Genomic DNA, 13335 nt, shown 5'->3' with positions numbered 1-13335 from the left:
CTTATTAAATGGCGGAGCGGGATCGACAAGGGCCAGATGGCCTACTCCTGTTCCTATTTCTTATGTTCTTAAGCAATTCAAATAATTTAACAAGTATAATTGTTATAAAGTATAACAGTAAATGTCACAAAGGCTAGGCAGTGTAAATTGTATCATTGATAGACGTATTGTTCTCTTCCAGAAAGCCAGTTGGTGAAGGATAGGATTGAAGCCAATCTTTGCAGTTTTCTAAGCAATTAGTTACAGAGTTATTATGTATTACCTCAGTTGGACTGCCTCTGGCTGGGTCTTGTTCCTCTGTGTGGTAACTTTCATTGTCCTGATTTTGAATCAAATGATGTTCAGTTTCTTCTTCCTCACGATGTTGCCGATGGAGCTCTGTGTGGTCCACTGTCGGATCTTCTTTTTCTTCCAGTTCCCATTCGTGATGGTGCTCCTGTGATTCGTACTCTTGATTATGCAAATCTGAGTGCGCTTGATGATCATTCCTTTGCCAGTTTTCATGCTGAGTATATTGTCTCTCTTCTACTTCTTCATTATCTCCTCTTACTTTAGTGTCGTCATTCTTCATGAGATTACCATGTAGCTGCACACCTTTATTCTTAAACAGACAGAAACATGTAATTTTATTTAGTGCCTTGATTCCGCTCCCTTGGCCTATCCACAGTTCTTCATTTCTTTAAGACCTAAAAAAAGTCTATTAAATATTAAGATTGTACTTTTAAAAAGACATTTCGGATACAGTTGCTTCAATGATTGCTTTGTCCACAAATGGATGTTATTCCAAAAGGAATACAATCCTTTAAGCAGTCATCAGCTGCAAACACACTGGCACAACATATGGAGTTCACACCAGTCTATCACCCCCAATTTTTGTTTCTCAATGCCGAAAGGTCGTTTTTAGTGTTGTCTATTTTTGTTACAACTTTTCATCGGGGAGGTGAGATTTGAAAACACAGATGGCCCAAAGACCATGAAACATCAGGTCATTACAACTATTAAGGGAAATTAGGGTTAAACAAGGATGTATTTACAATATTTACATGGAATAAGGCCGATGGTTTACATTGGGTTGAAGAACTTATTGTCTGTTCCATCATACTATGAGCCTTCCTTTCCCCTAAGTCATCCACTTTTCAGATAGGATTCATTCAACTGCTCCAGCTTCCCTCCCTCACCATTGTCACTTGGCTCCACAGGTCCTGGCACAACTGCTCAAACTCCCCTGCTCAGTGTCCTCCCTCACCATCGCCACCTGCTCCTGGAGGTACCACTTACAAGGGTTATAAATTAATAGTTCAACTGTAGACCTTGCTATTTCACTCAAAAAAGAAATGTAATTCAATTTTGCTCTTCAGTTCAGTCACACTTTGACATACCTCATTATGCTGGTTACCTTCACTTCTATATGCAATCTGGTCTTGTGCTCCCAGCTTGTTGTGATATTGCAAGGGTTCAGCAACACCTTGCTGAGATTTCTCTGCATTGGAAGGTGGCTTTTGTTCAGTTTGCCTTAGGCTGGGCATTTTGTTCAAGGTTTCTCTTAGTTGCTTATATTCTTCCACCTGAGCCTGTAATTTAAACCATAAAATCATCATGTACGTCATGGGCAACAAATTCAAAACAAGTGTAAGGGTTATCTACAGAACATGACATTACATCAAAGTTCATTCATAGAATCATGTCCCAAAGGAGGTTATTGCACCCATAGTGTTTATGCTGTCTCAACACATGTCAGTAATTTTGTAAAAGAAACACTCCTAGAAACATAGGCAGTGAATGTTGGCAGACTCTCTGACCACAGCATGAGAACATTGAATGGAAGGGCACAGTACATCACAGCGATGGCCATACTATCCTTCACAAAGGGCACTAGATCATGATCAGTAGCACAAACTTTGATTTCCACAGCCTGAAGTAGCCAATGGGTAGTGAAGTCAATGGTTATACATTCCTTTTGCCTCCACTGAGAATCTGTGGAACTGAGCGTTGAGCAGCTGAGCCAACAGTCCTAAACAGAATTACTCCATTAAACTGAAGAAAAAGTCATAAAAAGCTGCATAACTGATTTTATGGCTCTCCTTCCCACAAACACCTGTCTACCTTCTACCAATCACACAATGGCTGTTTCTTTAAGGGTTTCTAACACTCCCAACTCATTTGGACAGCTGTCTACAGTGTTTGTCATAATTACGGAAATGAAAATTGATCAATGAAAAAAGAGAGACATTTACTGGGGTCATGAGACAGGAGCTGTGTCGACCATATGATCTATGGGTATCTAAACAAAAAACATTGCCTCTGGTGAAGCAGTCCCAAGTTGAGGTCAACTGTATTATCTGAAAGGAGAAAGTAAGGGCTGCAGATGCTGGTGTCAGAGTTGAGAGAGTGGGGCTGAAAAAGCACAGCCAGTCAGGCAACATCTGAAGAGCAGGAGAATCAACGTTTTGAACATAAGCCCTTCCTGACTGGCTGTGCTTTTGCAGCTCCACACTCTTGAACCTGTACTATCTGAAATGCTGTCCTCATGACCTGAGCCATTTCCCAGACTTCTATTACAGTATTTGTTTTATGTAATAAATTGAGTAGTTGCAGATTAAGCTGTTGGTCTATCTCAAGTAGAATTTACTGAATCATTTCCATTCTGGCCAGGAGCAATGGTTTAACTATACACAGTTCTAGCTGCCAGCCATATGTGGAGTTCAAAAAATAACCAACTACATCAATAGTTCAAAAGCAGGGGCAGAAGGCTTTAGAAAGAAATATTGAAACAAAATAGAAATAACCTCCTGATCTACACATAAAATATTAAATATATAGACATCCCCTATATGAGAATACAAGAATCCTCTATCAAATATGCCATGGCAAGGTGGCACTAATTCTTCAACAACATGCATGAATTTGGAGAGGCAACTGTAAACAAAAGAACATGCAACAGATCCAACAATTTAAAAAATGTCTTTAGATCAACACATGTAATTTCAGCAGCTTATACACAGGGAAGTAAATGTGAAGGTTGTGCTTTGCAAAATGCCCTTGTCCAGAATGCCAAGAAAGCACGCAGAGGTTAGACAGAATTCAACATTTCATTTGCAAAGTTTAGAAATTCATTCTCAGGATGTGAGTATCTTTGGTTAGCACTTATTGCTCATCCATAACTTGTCCAGAGGCCAGTTAAGAGTCAATCATATTGCTGGGTTTCTGGAGTCACGTGTAGGATGGACCAGGTAAGAAAGGAAGTTTCCTTGCCTAAAGGACTGTTTCATGATCAGCATTACACTTTATTCCAGATTGTTATTGAATTCAAATTTCAACATCCATCATGAATCCAGGTGCCCAGAACATTAACTGTGTCTCTGGATTAATAGCCTAGTGACAGTACCACTTCAGATTTTTGTTCTGTCCAAAATTATAATTTTTTATTACACGTTCTCACCTGTGCAGCTGATAATGAGTTCTTGTGGTCTTCTAAAGTCACTTGTAGCTGGTCATGTTGCAACAATAAGTTTTTATGCAATTGCTAAGAAAAAAAAGAAAGAATATTACACTTTTGGTTACATTCACTAATAAGTTATCAAGTTATCAAGATTTCAACTTCCCCTCCAAGTCACTTGCCTTCCTGACTTGCCATATATCGGTATTCCTTAATGTTCTGGTGTCAAAATCTTGGAACGGACTCCCCCAATATCCAAAGCATCTATCTACAGCAGATGGACTGTTATAGTTCAAGAATACAGCTCACCAGGGCCTTCTCAAGACTAACTAGGAATGCACAATAAACACTGGTCCAGCCAATAGCACCCTCATCTGATTAGTTAATTTTAAAGTAGTACTAGTGGACATATAGCATGTGTTGCAAGGGGTGACATGCCTTGTCCATTGCTTTTCAAATTAGCATCAGATGCTATCTCATTATATGAAGCAAATTTGCATGAGCTGTTCAGATACAAACATTAGCCCACCAATCCCATTTCACATTCACCCCAGAATACTGATAGCATATACTGGCAGGAATATTACAGTGCTTGCTATGCCTACATTCTCACTGACCATTTTACCTTGTTCCCATCTGATACAGAAATGCAGAAAAATCACACCAAACTAACTTATAGAGGAAGAAAACTGACAGTTCAGTCACAAAGTAGACATACATTTGTTTTATGAACTTGCGAACAAACAGACTTGGCCAAAATTGCTCAAATTCAATTCATGCACAATCCTTACAACCAATGCAGAGACATCTGTTTCATCACATTGGTCGAAGCTGCATTCAAACTCAAGTTTCAGAGATGATGGTGTTTTTTTCACTTACAAACTAATCCCTTAAACTCCAAAAATTCTGTTTTTGAGGACATACCACATTGCAGCCCTTCCTTAGCAATTATACACCAAGTGTAAACAACAACATACTCACCAAATCTAGTTTTTAACAAGACAAGACAATTCAAACATTGACGATGGCAATCCTCTGTATTAATCATCTAGAAGTTCACTTATTATGTTGTTGTCTACATCATGTCAAAAACAATGAGTATAATACAAGTGAAGCTGATAAGTACAAACTTGACTTTACCCTCACATCCTGGAGTTGAACATGGACATCCTGATGAGCTTTCCTCAACTTTTTGTTCTCTTCAAGTAGATTGTAAATATTCTCTGTGGACACAGATGCTTCAGGTAAGTTGCAGCTCCACTTTATTAAATTAACTTTGAAGATATGATAAAATTAAAATTTACTTCTGTTTTCTTAAGCAATGTGGAATAGAAATTGAGTTCATTTGCACTTTTTTCTGTGTGATATTAACAGACATGCATCCTCTAAGTCAATTGCATTGGGTGCTGTACAGATGAAGGAACTGGTATTAACTTCGAATTATGCAAAGCAGGGCAATCATAAAGTCATAACATCACTCATCGCACAATGTTGACTTGACATCAAGAAAGAGATGAATGAGCTGCTCCAGCCAACACACTCATTTAGTTTCCCCCAACTTACCCTACATAAAGTGATTAACCCTACTTTCAGATCAGTTGTTGATTAATTTTTTTGAGCTTTTACAGCGTGAGAACATTTTATGTTCTATCTTTTATTTTGCACTTGCCATAATTTCTTCCAAGTTGGAAAGAACACAGGGGGTGGTGTGTCAGATGATGTAATACCTTTTATTGATTTCAAGGCTTTTGCATTAGCAGCAACTCCCTTAAATGGAAACACAAGGTGGCATCCTGCTTGGAACACCAAAAAGCACAAGTATCTTTTGAGAAATTCAATAGTCAAATGTATTAATTAATTCATGCCATTCATTTTTTTAAAAATCAATAAATCAATTCAGCACACTCCTTTGATGCTTGTCTTCTGTGTGCTTTGCCTGCCCTAGTGCTCCTACAGAGTGAATTTCAATAGTTGGCTAAAAGACCGATGTCTCTCAATGAAGGAGACTACAGATAACCTTGAAGATCCGAAGCAACACTGGATCCAGATGCACTGGCTGTGGACTGCAACATGTCATGGAAGGAAGGAGTCAGAGCAAAGCAGCTATCAGGTAGGAGCAAGGACGTTGGTGAGATTCAAGGGGTAAAAGGGCAAATGCCATCTCTACACAAAAGGACAACAAGTAAATGCACCATGCAGTCATTGCTAGGTACCTTTGCAACCCTGTAATCTGTTCAAGAAATATTAATGCACTATGTGACTCTCTGCAACCCCCTTTCCACACTGAAAACTACAGCCATGACAGCAGTGGACTAAGCTTTCACAAGTTTGAACTTCCACTTCTGTACTCAGATGTTGGATGACTGTTGATTGTGCTGTTATATCAGTCAGTACATAGTTGAGTCCACAAATGTGATAATTGATTTTGACATAATTTCTGCAAGTTTTACACAAACACCTGTGAGTTGGTACAAGACTTCTACATTCCTTGACTGTTATCACAAGCTTCAAGCAGGTCTACCAATGTGGTAAGTATTTATGCATGTACACCCATTTCTTCTATGGGCAATTCCATCCAAGTGCTCATCTGAGTTCTCTCCAGCAGAACATTTGCGATCTTGGCCTCTATCCTTGTCCCCAGTCCTGGCCGCAGCCCCTTTATACCCAGTGACTCATCACGTGCAGATTCCACCTCTGATCTATCCTCTAAATTACATACTGAGCTGGTGGGAGACAGCATGAAAATGAATGACGGTGCATCTTCGCTATCACTGGATTCTTGCTGTTTATTCACTGCCTAAGCATGTTGGATGTTTTAGGTTTCTGAAAGAAAAAGTCGCTAAAGATAAGGTTATAGTGCAGGCAATGAGAAAAAGTAAGAGATGCATATACCATCTACAGCTTGTAGATATGATGGAAGTGCATCTGAAAAGGAAGATTAAGGTAATTGCCATCTTCAGTGCCTCAGCATTGGGCGCCTTAATAATGGCCAATACTGTCTCCTTGCTTAGGGGTAAGATGATGCAAATGTAGTTCTCCCTCTGCTGCTGGCTCTGGAGGTGTGCTTCCTTATCCCACAAGACAGAAGTATATAGCAGTGACTGTTGTATGATCTTCTTGCTTATGTGGCCATCATGGCTGAAGAGCTGGCAGTTTGTGTACATTGTGAGACAAGGGTGTGAGGCTTACAGTGGTGTTAACTGTGTGAGGGTGTAGTGAAGAATATGAATATTAGGCAAATGCCCCAATTAAAAGAGATAGTTGGTAGGTGAGTGATGGCCTTCTAATGAGCTGAGTAGCATTTCAGTTGGTGGAATGTGATATTTGAAGATCTAATCAATGATCCTGACTACTCATTTGAGTTTGATAAACAGAGAATAATCACGTGTCACAACCTTTTTAAGAACTATCCATTTCAGCTCTCTTGATATTTTAAAATTTTGTTCTCCAGGTTAAATATTTAAGGATACCAAATGATCCAAATAAGGAGTGAGGTACTTCAAAATACTTAATACCTTTGGGATTAACAGTATCATCTAATGTGTTTCTTAATCTAATAATTTAACAAGTGACACTATTTGAAAACTGCTCAAGTACAAAATTCAGTAATATACATAAAACATAGAACAGTGACTTGAATCTTGGAAGTTCAATTTTGCATTGGCATTTGCAAATCAATGATGTGAGTTCCAAATGACCTCGTAAATAATACTGTGATTGAGGCAATACAAGTTAGAGTAACAACATACCTAACATGACAACTATTCAAATCTCAATCTCTTGAAGATAGTTTATCAGTAAACTAATAGTGTGCAGAAGAGCTAAGGAGATATTTACAAGGCCATGGTACAGCAGAACAGTAAAATTTGCACCAAGTTGGCTACGCATATAAGCTATTTGCAAACCTTTTAAAGGAATACAATTAAATGAAAAATCTGAGAAATCTGGACATCAGAAACAATAACAGAAAGTTTTAGGAAGGCCTATTAGTCATGTCAGCATCTGCAAAGACGGCAGGCCAGACTAACATTGAAGACAGTGTAATTCTTTAGATTTGAAGACATAATGAAGAATGAGCATTTTGATGGAGTCAGAAAGAAATGGGCTGGAGAAAGTGAAAGAAGGAAAGCATGAGCAAACAACACAGTTTCATTACACATTTGAATTTGTTTTCAATGAAATCTGCATTCAAAACGCAAGAAATGAGAATTAAAACAATTCTCTAGATAGTACCAAAGGTAAATTATTACTGTCACTGCATGGGTGGAAATCAAGTGGAGCAGAGCATTTGGCCATTACTGGAATGGAAACTGATATCTTCCAGAATGGACCAAACAATTCTTTTCCATCAGCTGGTTGCTCCAACTGTGAGGCAAAATGCCTTCTCACTGTAATTGAATTCTCATATTACCTTTCAGTTTAGAAATCTCCTGCTCCTTAGTTTGTTGAAGGCTGAGGTATCGCCGGTTGTGCTCACTCATTGCTCTATTGTGGTCCTCTCCAAGTCTTAGATGTTCCTCATGTAGGTCACTATATTGTTTTCGCAGATCTTCGTGTTGATTCTGTATAGAGAAAGCAGAGGCTTAGTTGGGAAAGGCAAAGACTCTGGAAAATTTATAAGGTTTCTGTCAGTGTCCAGTCACTGAAAAATGGTATCAGTTTGGTTGCACTGAGTCTCTGCTATTTCTCGAATTTTCTGAATTCCTAGCAAAAGGCGAAACCTCTGCAATTTATTTATAAGGCAAGGTCACTATGTGAATGGTTACCATTTTATTTGCTCAGTCACCACATGTCATAGTAATGAAGGTGTGTACACCAAATGAAATAAGTAATATTCATAACGTACCAGAAGAGAGATCTGGTAGTGACTCATGTCTGACTAATAAGCTTGAGGATCTGTTGTCATCGGCTTTAATATTTTATTAAGAAACATAAAAGTAGGCCATTTTCTGTCTTTTCCTCTACCTTATATTATCACATAGATCACAGTAAACTCACAAATCCAACACATACATAGTAACATCAAATGATATAACTCCACAGAAGCCAGTATCCCAGCACTAAGTCACTCTTTATTTACACATGGAAAGTCTTTGGCACTGATCCAGCTCCCTCAGAGCCAGCTCTCAGAGTGAGCAGAACCCCTGACACTCCTGTTTATATCTGCCTGCCAGGGCTCCCTCATTAGACCAGTTAACAGCCCCAGTCAGGGACCTCATATTCTATGAGGACCACCTGGCTGACCTTGTTACAATCACTACATACAACAACCAGTCTGTTGATATACAACTGGTGCGTGAAATTCAAGTTGCTATCCTCCTATATCAATATAGTTTCATTGTCATGTTATTGGTGAACAATCCATGTCAAGAGGCAGACCTCTTAGTTACCATGAGGAACCACAACTGCAACTGGACCAGTTGCATATCTATGCTTGACAAAATTATTTTACTTATTATTCAACTGAGTTTGTTTCTTTTCCAACTGATGTCATTCAAGAGTATGTTTCTGCTCTGTTTGCATCATCTTTACTACTTTTGTGACCATGTCAAGTCTGCTTAGGTGTTTTAAATTTACAAACGCCAAAACTAATTTTCATCTCAGAGTTTCTTATCTACAGAAATGCAATAAATAGTGTCTGTAAAGCTGCATTTACCTTATTAAAGCAATTTATTCTGTAAAGGCATGCTTAGACACATGCTGTATCTAATTTACAGTTTAATCCATGTTTTTGGCTTATTTCCAGTTGTCCAAATGTAGTCATTCTCCTATAATTACTCCAAAGCTTTACTATAAGTCAGGCAAGCACCCCTCAAGGAAATACTCATGTTTTCACACAGGGAGCAAGAGTGAAGTGGTTATGAATTTGGATGCCAGACACAATCCCCACAGCTGGCAGAATACTCAAGATGCACTTGGACTTGCCTAGGCCGCAGCAATGTGGGACCTTTCAATCCTGGCAAATTAAACTCCAATGGTACACCTCAATGGGATGATAAATCAGACAGCCAACCTGACTTCACTCACTTAACATCCCAACTCAAATTGAAAGCTCAAAATGTTCAAATTGCTTTTCGGATTTTGATATAGTTTGCTGAAACTTCTCTGAGTGAAAATAGACAGTTCAGAGATGTTAATGAAATTACAGTTGGTAGCTAAATTAATTGCATAAATTGCTTTCCCCATTTCCTGTTATTTATTAATTTGATCAATGGTAACCTGGGTGTTTATTTTGGTGTGCCTTTTGACTAATAACCTGGGTCTTGTACATATTATGTGCCAGAGATTTGAGAAGGGCTGTGTGTGTCTTCTTTTGGGGCATTTTAGCTGATCCACTCTGGGTGCAGTCGAAGTACTGGCTGATTCTATAATTAGTATTGAGCTACAACAACGACCTGCCAACTTCCACTCTCAGAGACAAATAAACAGTCAATGCTGGATTCCAAGATTGGGGTGGCACAATGGCTCATTGGTCAGTACTGCTGCCTCACAGCGCCAGGGACCAGGGTTTGATTCCATCCTCGGGCACCTGTCTGTGTGGAGTTTTCACATTCTCCCCTTGCCTGTGTGGGTTTCCTACGGGCACTCCAGTTTCCTCCCACAGTCCAAAGACTTGCAGATTAGGTGAATTGACTATGCTAACTTGCCATTGGTGCTCAGGGATATGTAGGTTAGGTGCTTGAGTCAGGGGTAAATGTAGGATAATAGGGAGGTGAATGGGTCTGGGTGGGTTATTCTTCAGACGTGTCGGTGTGGACTTATTGGGCTGAAGGGCATGTAAGAAGTTTATGATACAAGCAGGAGGCTGGAAGAACTCAGCAAGCCAAGCAGCACCAGGAGGTGGACAAGTCAACAATTCGGGTGTGACCTTTCTTCAGGACTGGGGGTGAGTGTGGGGGGAACTGCACATAGAGGGGGTGGAGGGCAGGGTGGTGAAGTGGAGATAGGTGAAGACAGATTGAGGTCAATTGGAGGAACGAATCCAGTTGGTAGCTGGAAGGAAGGATCAATGAGAGGAATGGAAGTGAGGGGAGTGGCTGGGAAGGGAGTCGGGGGATGGGGAGGGAGGTTATTTTAAATTGGAGTACTCAATGTTGACTCTTCCGGGCTGTAGGCTGCCCAGGCGGAAGATGAGGTGTTTTTCTGCCAATCTGTAGTTTGATTCATTGTGGCAATGGAGCAGGCCAAGGATGGTCATGTCAGAAAGGGAGTGGGAAGGGGAATCAAATTGGACAGTGACTGGGAGGTCCGGTTGGCCCCTGCGAGTCCGACTGAGATACTTGGTGAGCCCTTCCCTAAGTTTACGTTTGGTCTCCCCAGTGTAGAGAAGACCACATTGGGAGCACTGGATACAATAAACTAGATTGGAGGAGAAGCAGATGAACCTCTATCTCATATGGAAGGTCTGTTCTATTCTCAAGCAGATCAGATATGGTCCGCTCTATTACTGTTGACAATAAGATGCTCCTGTATATTTTATAATGTTCATATAAATGTCACCTTTCCTTTCTTTCCTACATTTCACTACATGCTCAGGTACTTCCTCTCTAAACTCTGATAAGTGCAGTTTGTAGCTACCCTAATTATTGTAATATAATTCCTCAAACAGCTCTCTTGCTTTTTGCTAAGTTGTCTACTAATGCAGTCATGCATGAGATGTTTTGGCACATGACAAGGTTTATGTCAGGTAGATCAGCTAGAGTTTCTAGTCAATGGGAGAAATATTAACTAGTGGAAAGGGTGAAGCCAGGATCTGAAAAGGTAGTACAGCATTGGCTGAAAAGCAGGCACTGGAATGTTGACATATTTTGTCAATAAAGTGGAAGAGGGAAAAGTCAATGTTTGTATGAATGTCATAGAGTCATCGAGATGTACAACACGTATCAGAAGATTTTCTTTATTATATATTATCTCATAACATTCGAGGCCATGGGCGAAGTGCTGGAAAGTAGGAGGAGTGTAGATTCAGTGTAGTTATTGTCAGTCTAGATTTGAAGGGCTGAAAAGCCTTTTCTATTTTGCATGCTTCTTTGCTACTCACATTGACAGATTAAATCCTCTACTTGGAATAATTTTTTACAATGGTAAACATCTTCCATTTGCTGTTTTACGTCCATGTAAAATTATTTATATACAATCTCACAATCAAACTTCATGTGTTAATTGCTATAAATATCAGCAGATTGTATGTTAGCAGTTTTTCATGGTCTTTCCTGATACTTCATATCAATTCTCTACAATTTTAATCTGATTGCAGGCTATTCTCATTATAATAGATGTAAACATAGAATTAAAATCTAATAACTGTTTCTGTTGTTAGCCTCAGGCCACGGATATTAAACTTGCCAGTACATCAGAATGGCGTGGGTTCAAGGCTCACTATGGAAACTTATACAATTTCATGTTATTGTTAATCCTGACCGTATCTGATTATAAACCCACACATAAAGTGTAATGAATTTATAGTTTTATATTATTTTAAATGATGATATGAACAGGAGTTAATTAAACAAGTGTGTAGACAGAAGCTATAACAATAATATGATCTTGTTTAAACCAATTGCTTATGAAATAAAAATTAGAAGCTGACTTGTTCAAGTAAAAATGTTGATTGACAACAGCAATAACTTGTAATATTTAAGCAGCTTCAATTAAATAAGATGTCCCAAGGCACTGCACAGAAGCATTACAAAACAAAATGCAGAACTTGCAAGAGATGTGGTATATGAGCATATGCTTGGTCAAAGATGTAGGTTCCAAAGAGTTTCTGAAAAGAGGAAAGGTAGGACAAAAGGCAGAGAGGCGTAGGGAAGGAATTCCAGAGTATAGGGCTTGTAGCTCAAGGTAGAAAAGTCTATGATTGGAGAATCAAAATTGGGGCTATTCAAGTGGCCAGAATTAGGTGTGTGCAATTCACTTACAGGATCGTTGGGAGGGAGTATTATAGACCTAGTGTGGAAAAAGTCACAGAGGGATTTAAAACCAAGGACAGGAACTTTAAAATTGAAATCTTGCTTATCCAAGAACCACTGTAGGCTTTAGCAGATCGAAAACACAGTTTAAAATAATAAATCAAGCCCTTTAATTTAGAAGGATGTTGCCAGGGTTGGGGAATTTGAGCAATAGGGAGAGGCTGAACAGGCTGGGGCTGTTTTCCCTGAAGCGTTGAAGGCTGAGGGATGACCTCATAGAGGTTTATAAAATCATGAGGGGAAAGGATAGGGTAAATAGACAAGGTCGTTTCCCTGGGGTGGGGGGGGGGGGGTCCAGAACTAGAGGGCATAGATTTAGGGTGAGAGGGAAAGTTAAAAATGGATCTAAGGGGCAACTTTTTCATGCAGAGGGTGGTGCACGTATGGAATGAGCTGCCAGAGGAAGTGGTGGAGGCTGGTACAATTGCAACATTTAAAAGGCAGCTGGATGGGTGTATGAATAGGAATGGTTTAGAGGGATATGGACCAAGTGCTGGCAAATGGAACTAGATTAGGTTGGAATATCTGGTTGGCATGGATGAGTTGGACTGAAGAGTCTGTTTCCATGCTGTACATCTCTATGACTCTCTGACTGTATAATTAGAAATGTAGGAACAGGAGTAGGCCATTCAGCCCTTGAGCTAGCTCCAGCATTCTAGATCTTGGCTACTCATCTCCCTCAATGTCATATTTCCACACTCTCATTAGTTTCAAAGTTACCTTGATGTCATTAGTATTTAGAAATCCATCAAACTCTATCTTGAACTTAGTCAACTTCCATAGCAATCTGGGGCAGAGAATTCCATAGATTCACCAACCTCTGCTTGTACTATGCCACTTTCACCTCACTCAGTCCCTCACTTTGTCTTTTTGCAGGAGAAAAACACGCACAACAGGCCTGAAAGAAATAGATTAGGTGGTGAAGTG

The 13335-nt window shown here is 39.5% G+C and overlaps 1 protein-coding gene across 1 annotated transcript in view; it reads right to left on the bottom strand.

Moving 5' to 3' along the window:
* The window catches only part of golim4a (golgi integral membrane protein 4a), a 109166-nt gene that overhangs the window by 33512 nt on the left and 62319 nt on the right, over nucleotides 1–13335 (bottom strand). The window contains exons 5-9 of the mRNA XM_072572671.1: nucleotides 7848–7998; nucleotides 4577–4659; nucleotides 3440–3523; nucleotides 1380–1571; nucleotides 263–601 (exon numbers count right to left, since the gene is read on the bottom strand). Coding sequence (XP_072428772.1) covers nucleotides 263–601; nucleotides 1380–1571; nucleotides 3440–3523; nucleotides 4577–4659; nucleotides 7848–7998 — 849 coding nt within the window. The remainder of the gene's footprint in view (nucleotides 1–262; nucleotides 602–1379; nucleotides 1572–3439; nucleotides 3524–4576; nucleotides 4660–7847; nucleotides 7999–13335) is intronic.

The sequence above is a fragment of the Chiloscyllium punctatum genome, chromosome 6, assembly GCF_047496795.1.
Source record: "Chiloscyllium punctatum isolate Juve2018m chromosome 6, sChiPun1.3, whole genome shotgun sequence".
Taxonomy (NCBI): Eukaryota; Metazoa; Chordata; class Chondrichthyes; order Orectolobiformes; family Hemiscylliidae; genus Chiloscyllium; species Chiloscyllium punctatum.
The sequence above is the reverse complement of the archived record's forward strand: the minus strand, read 5'-3'. Positions and strand labels throughout refer to the sequence as shown.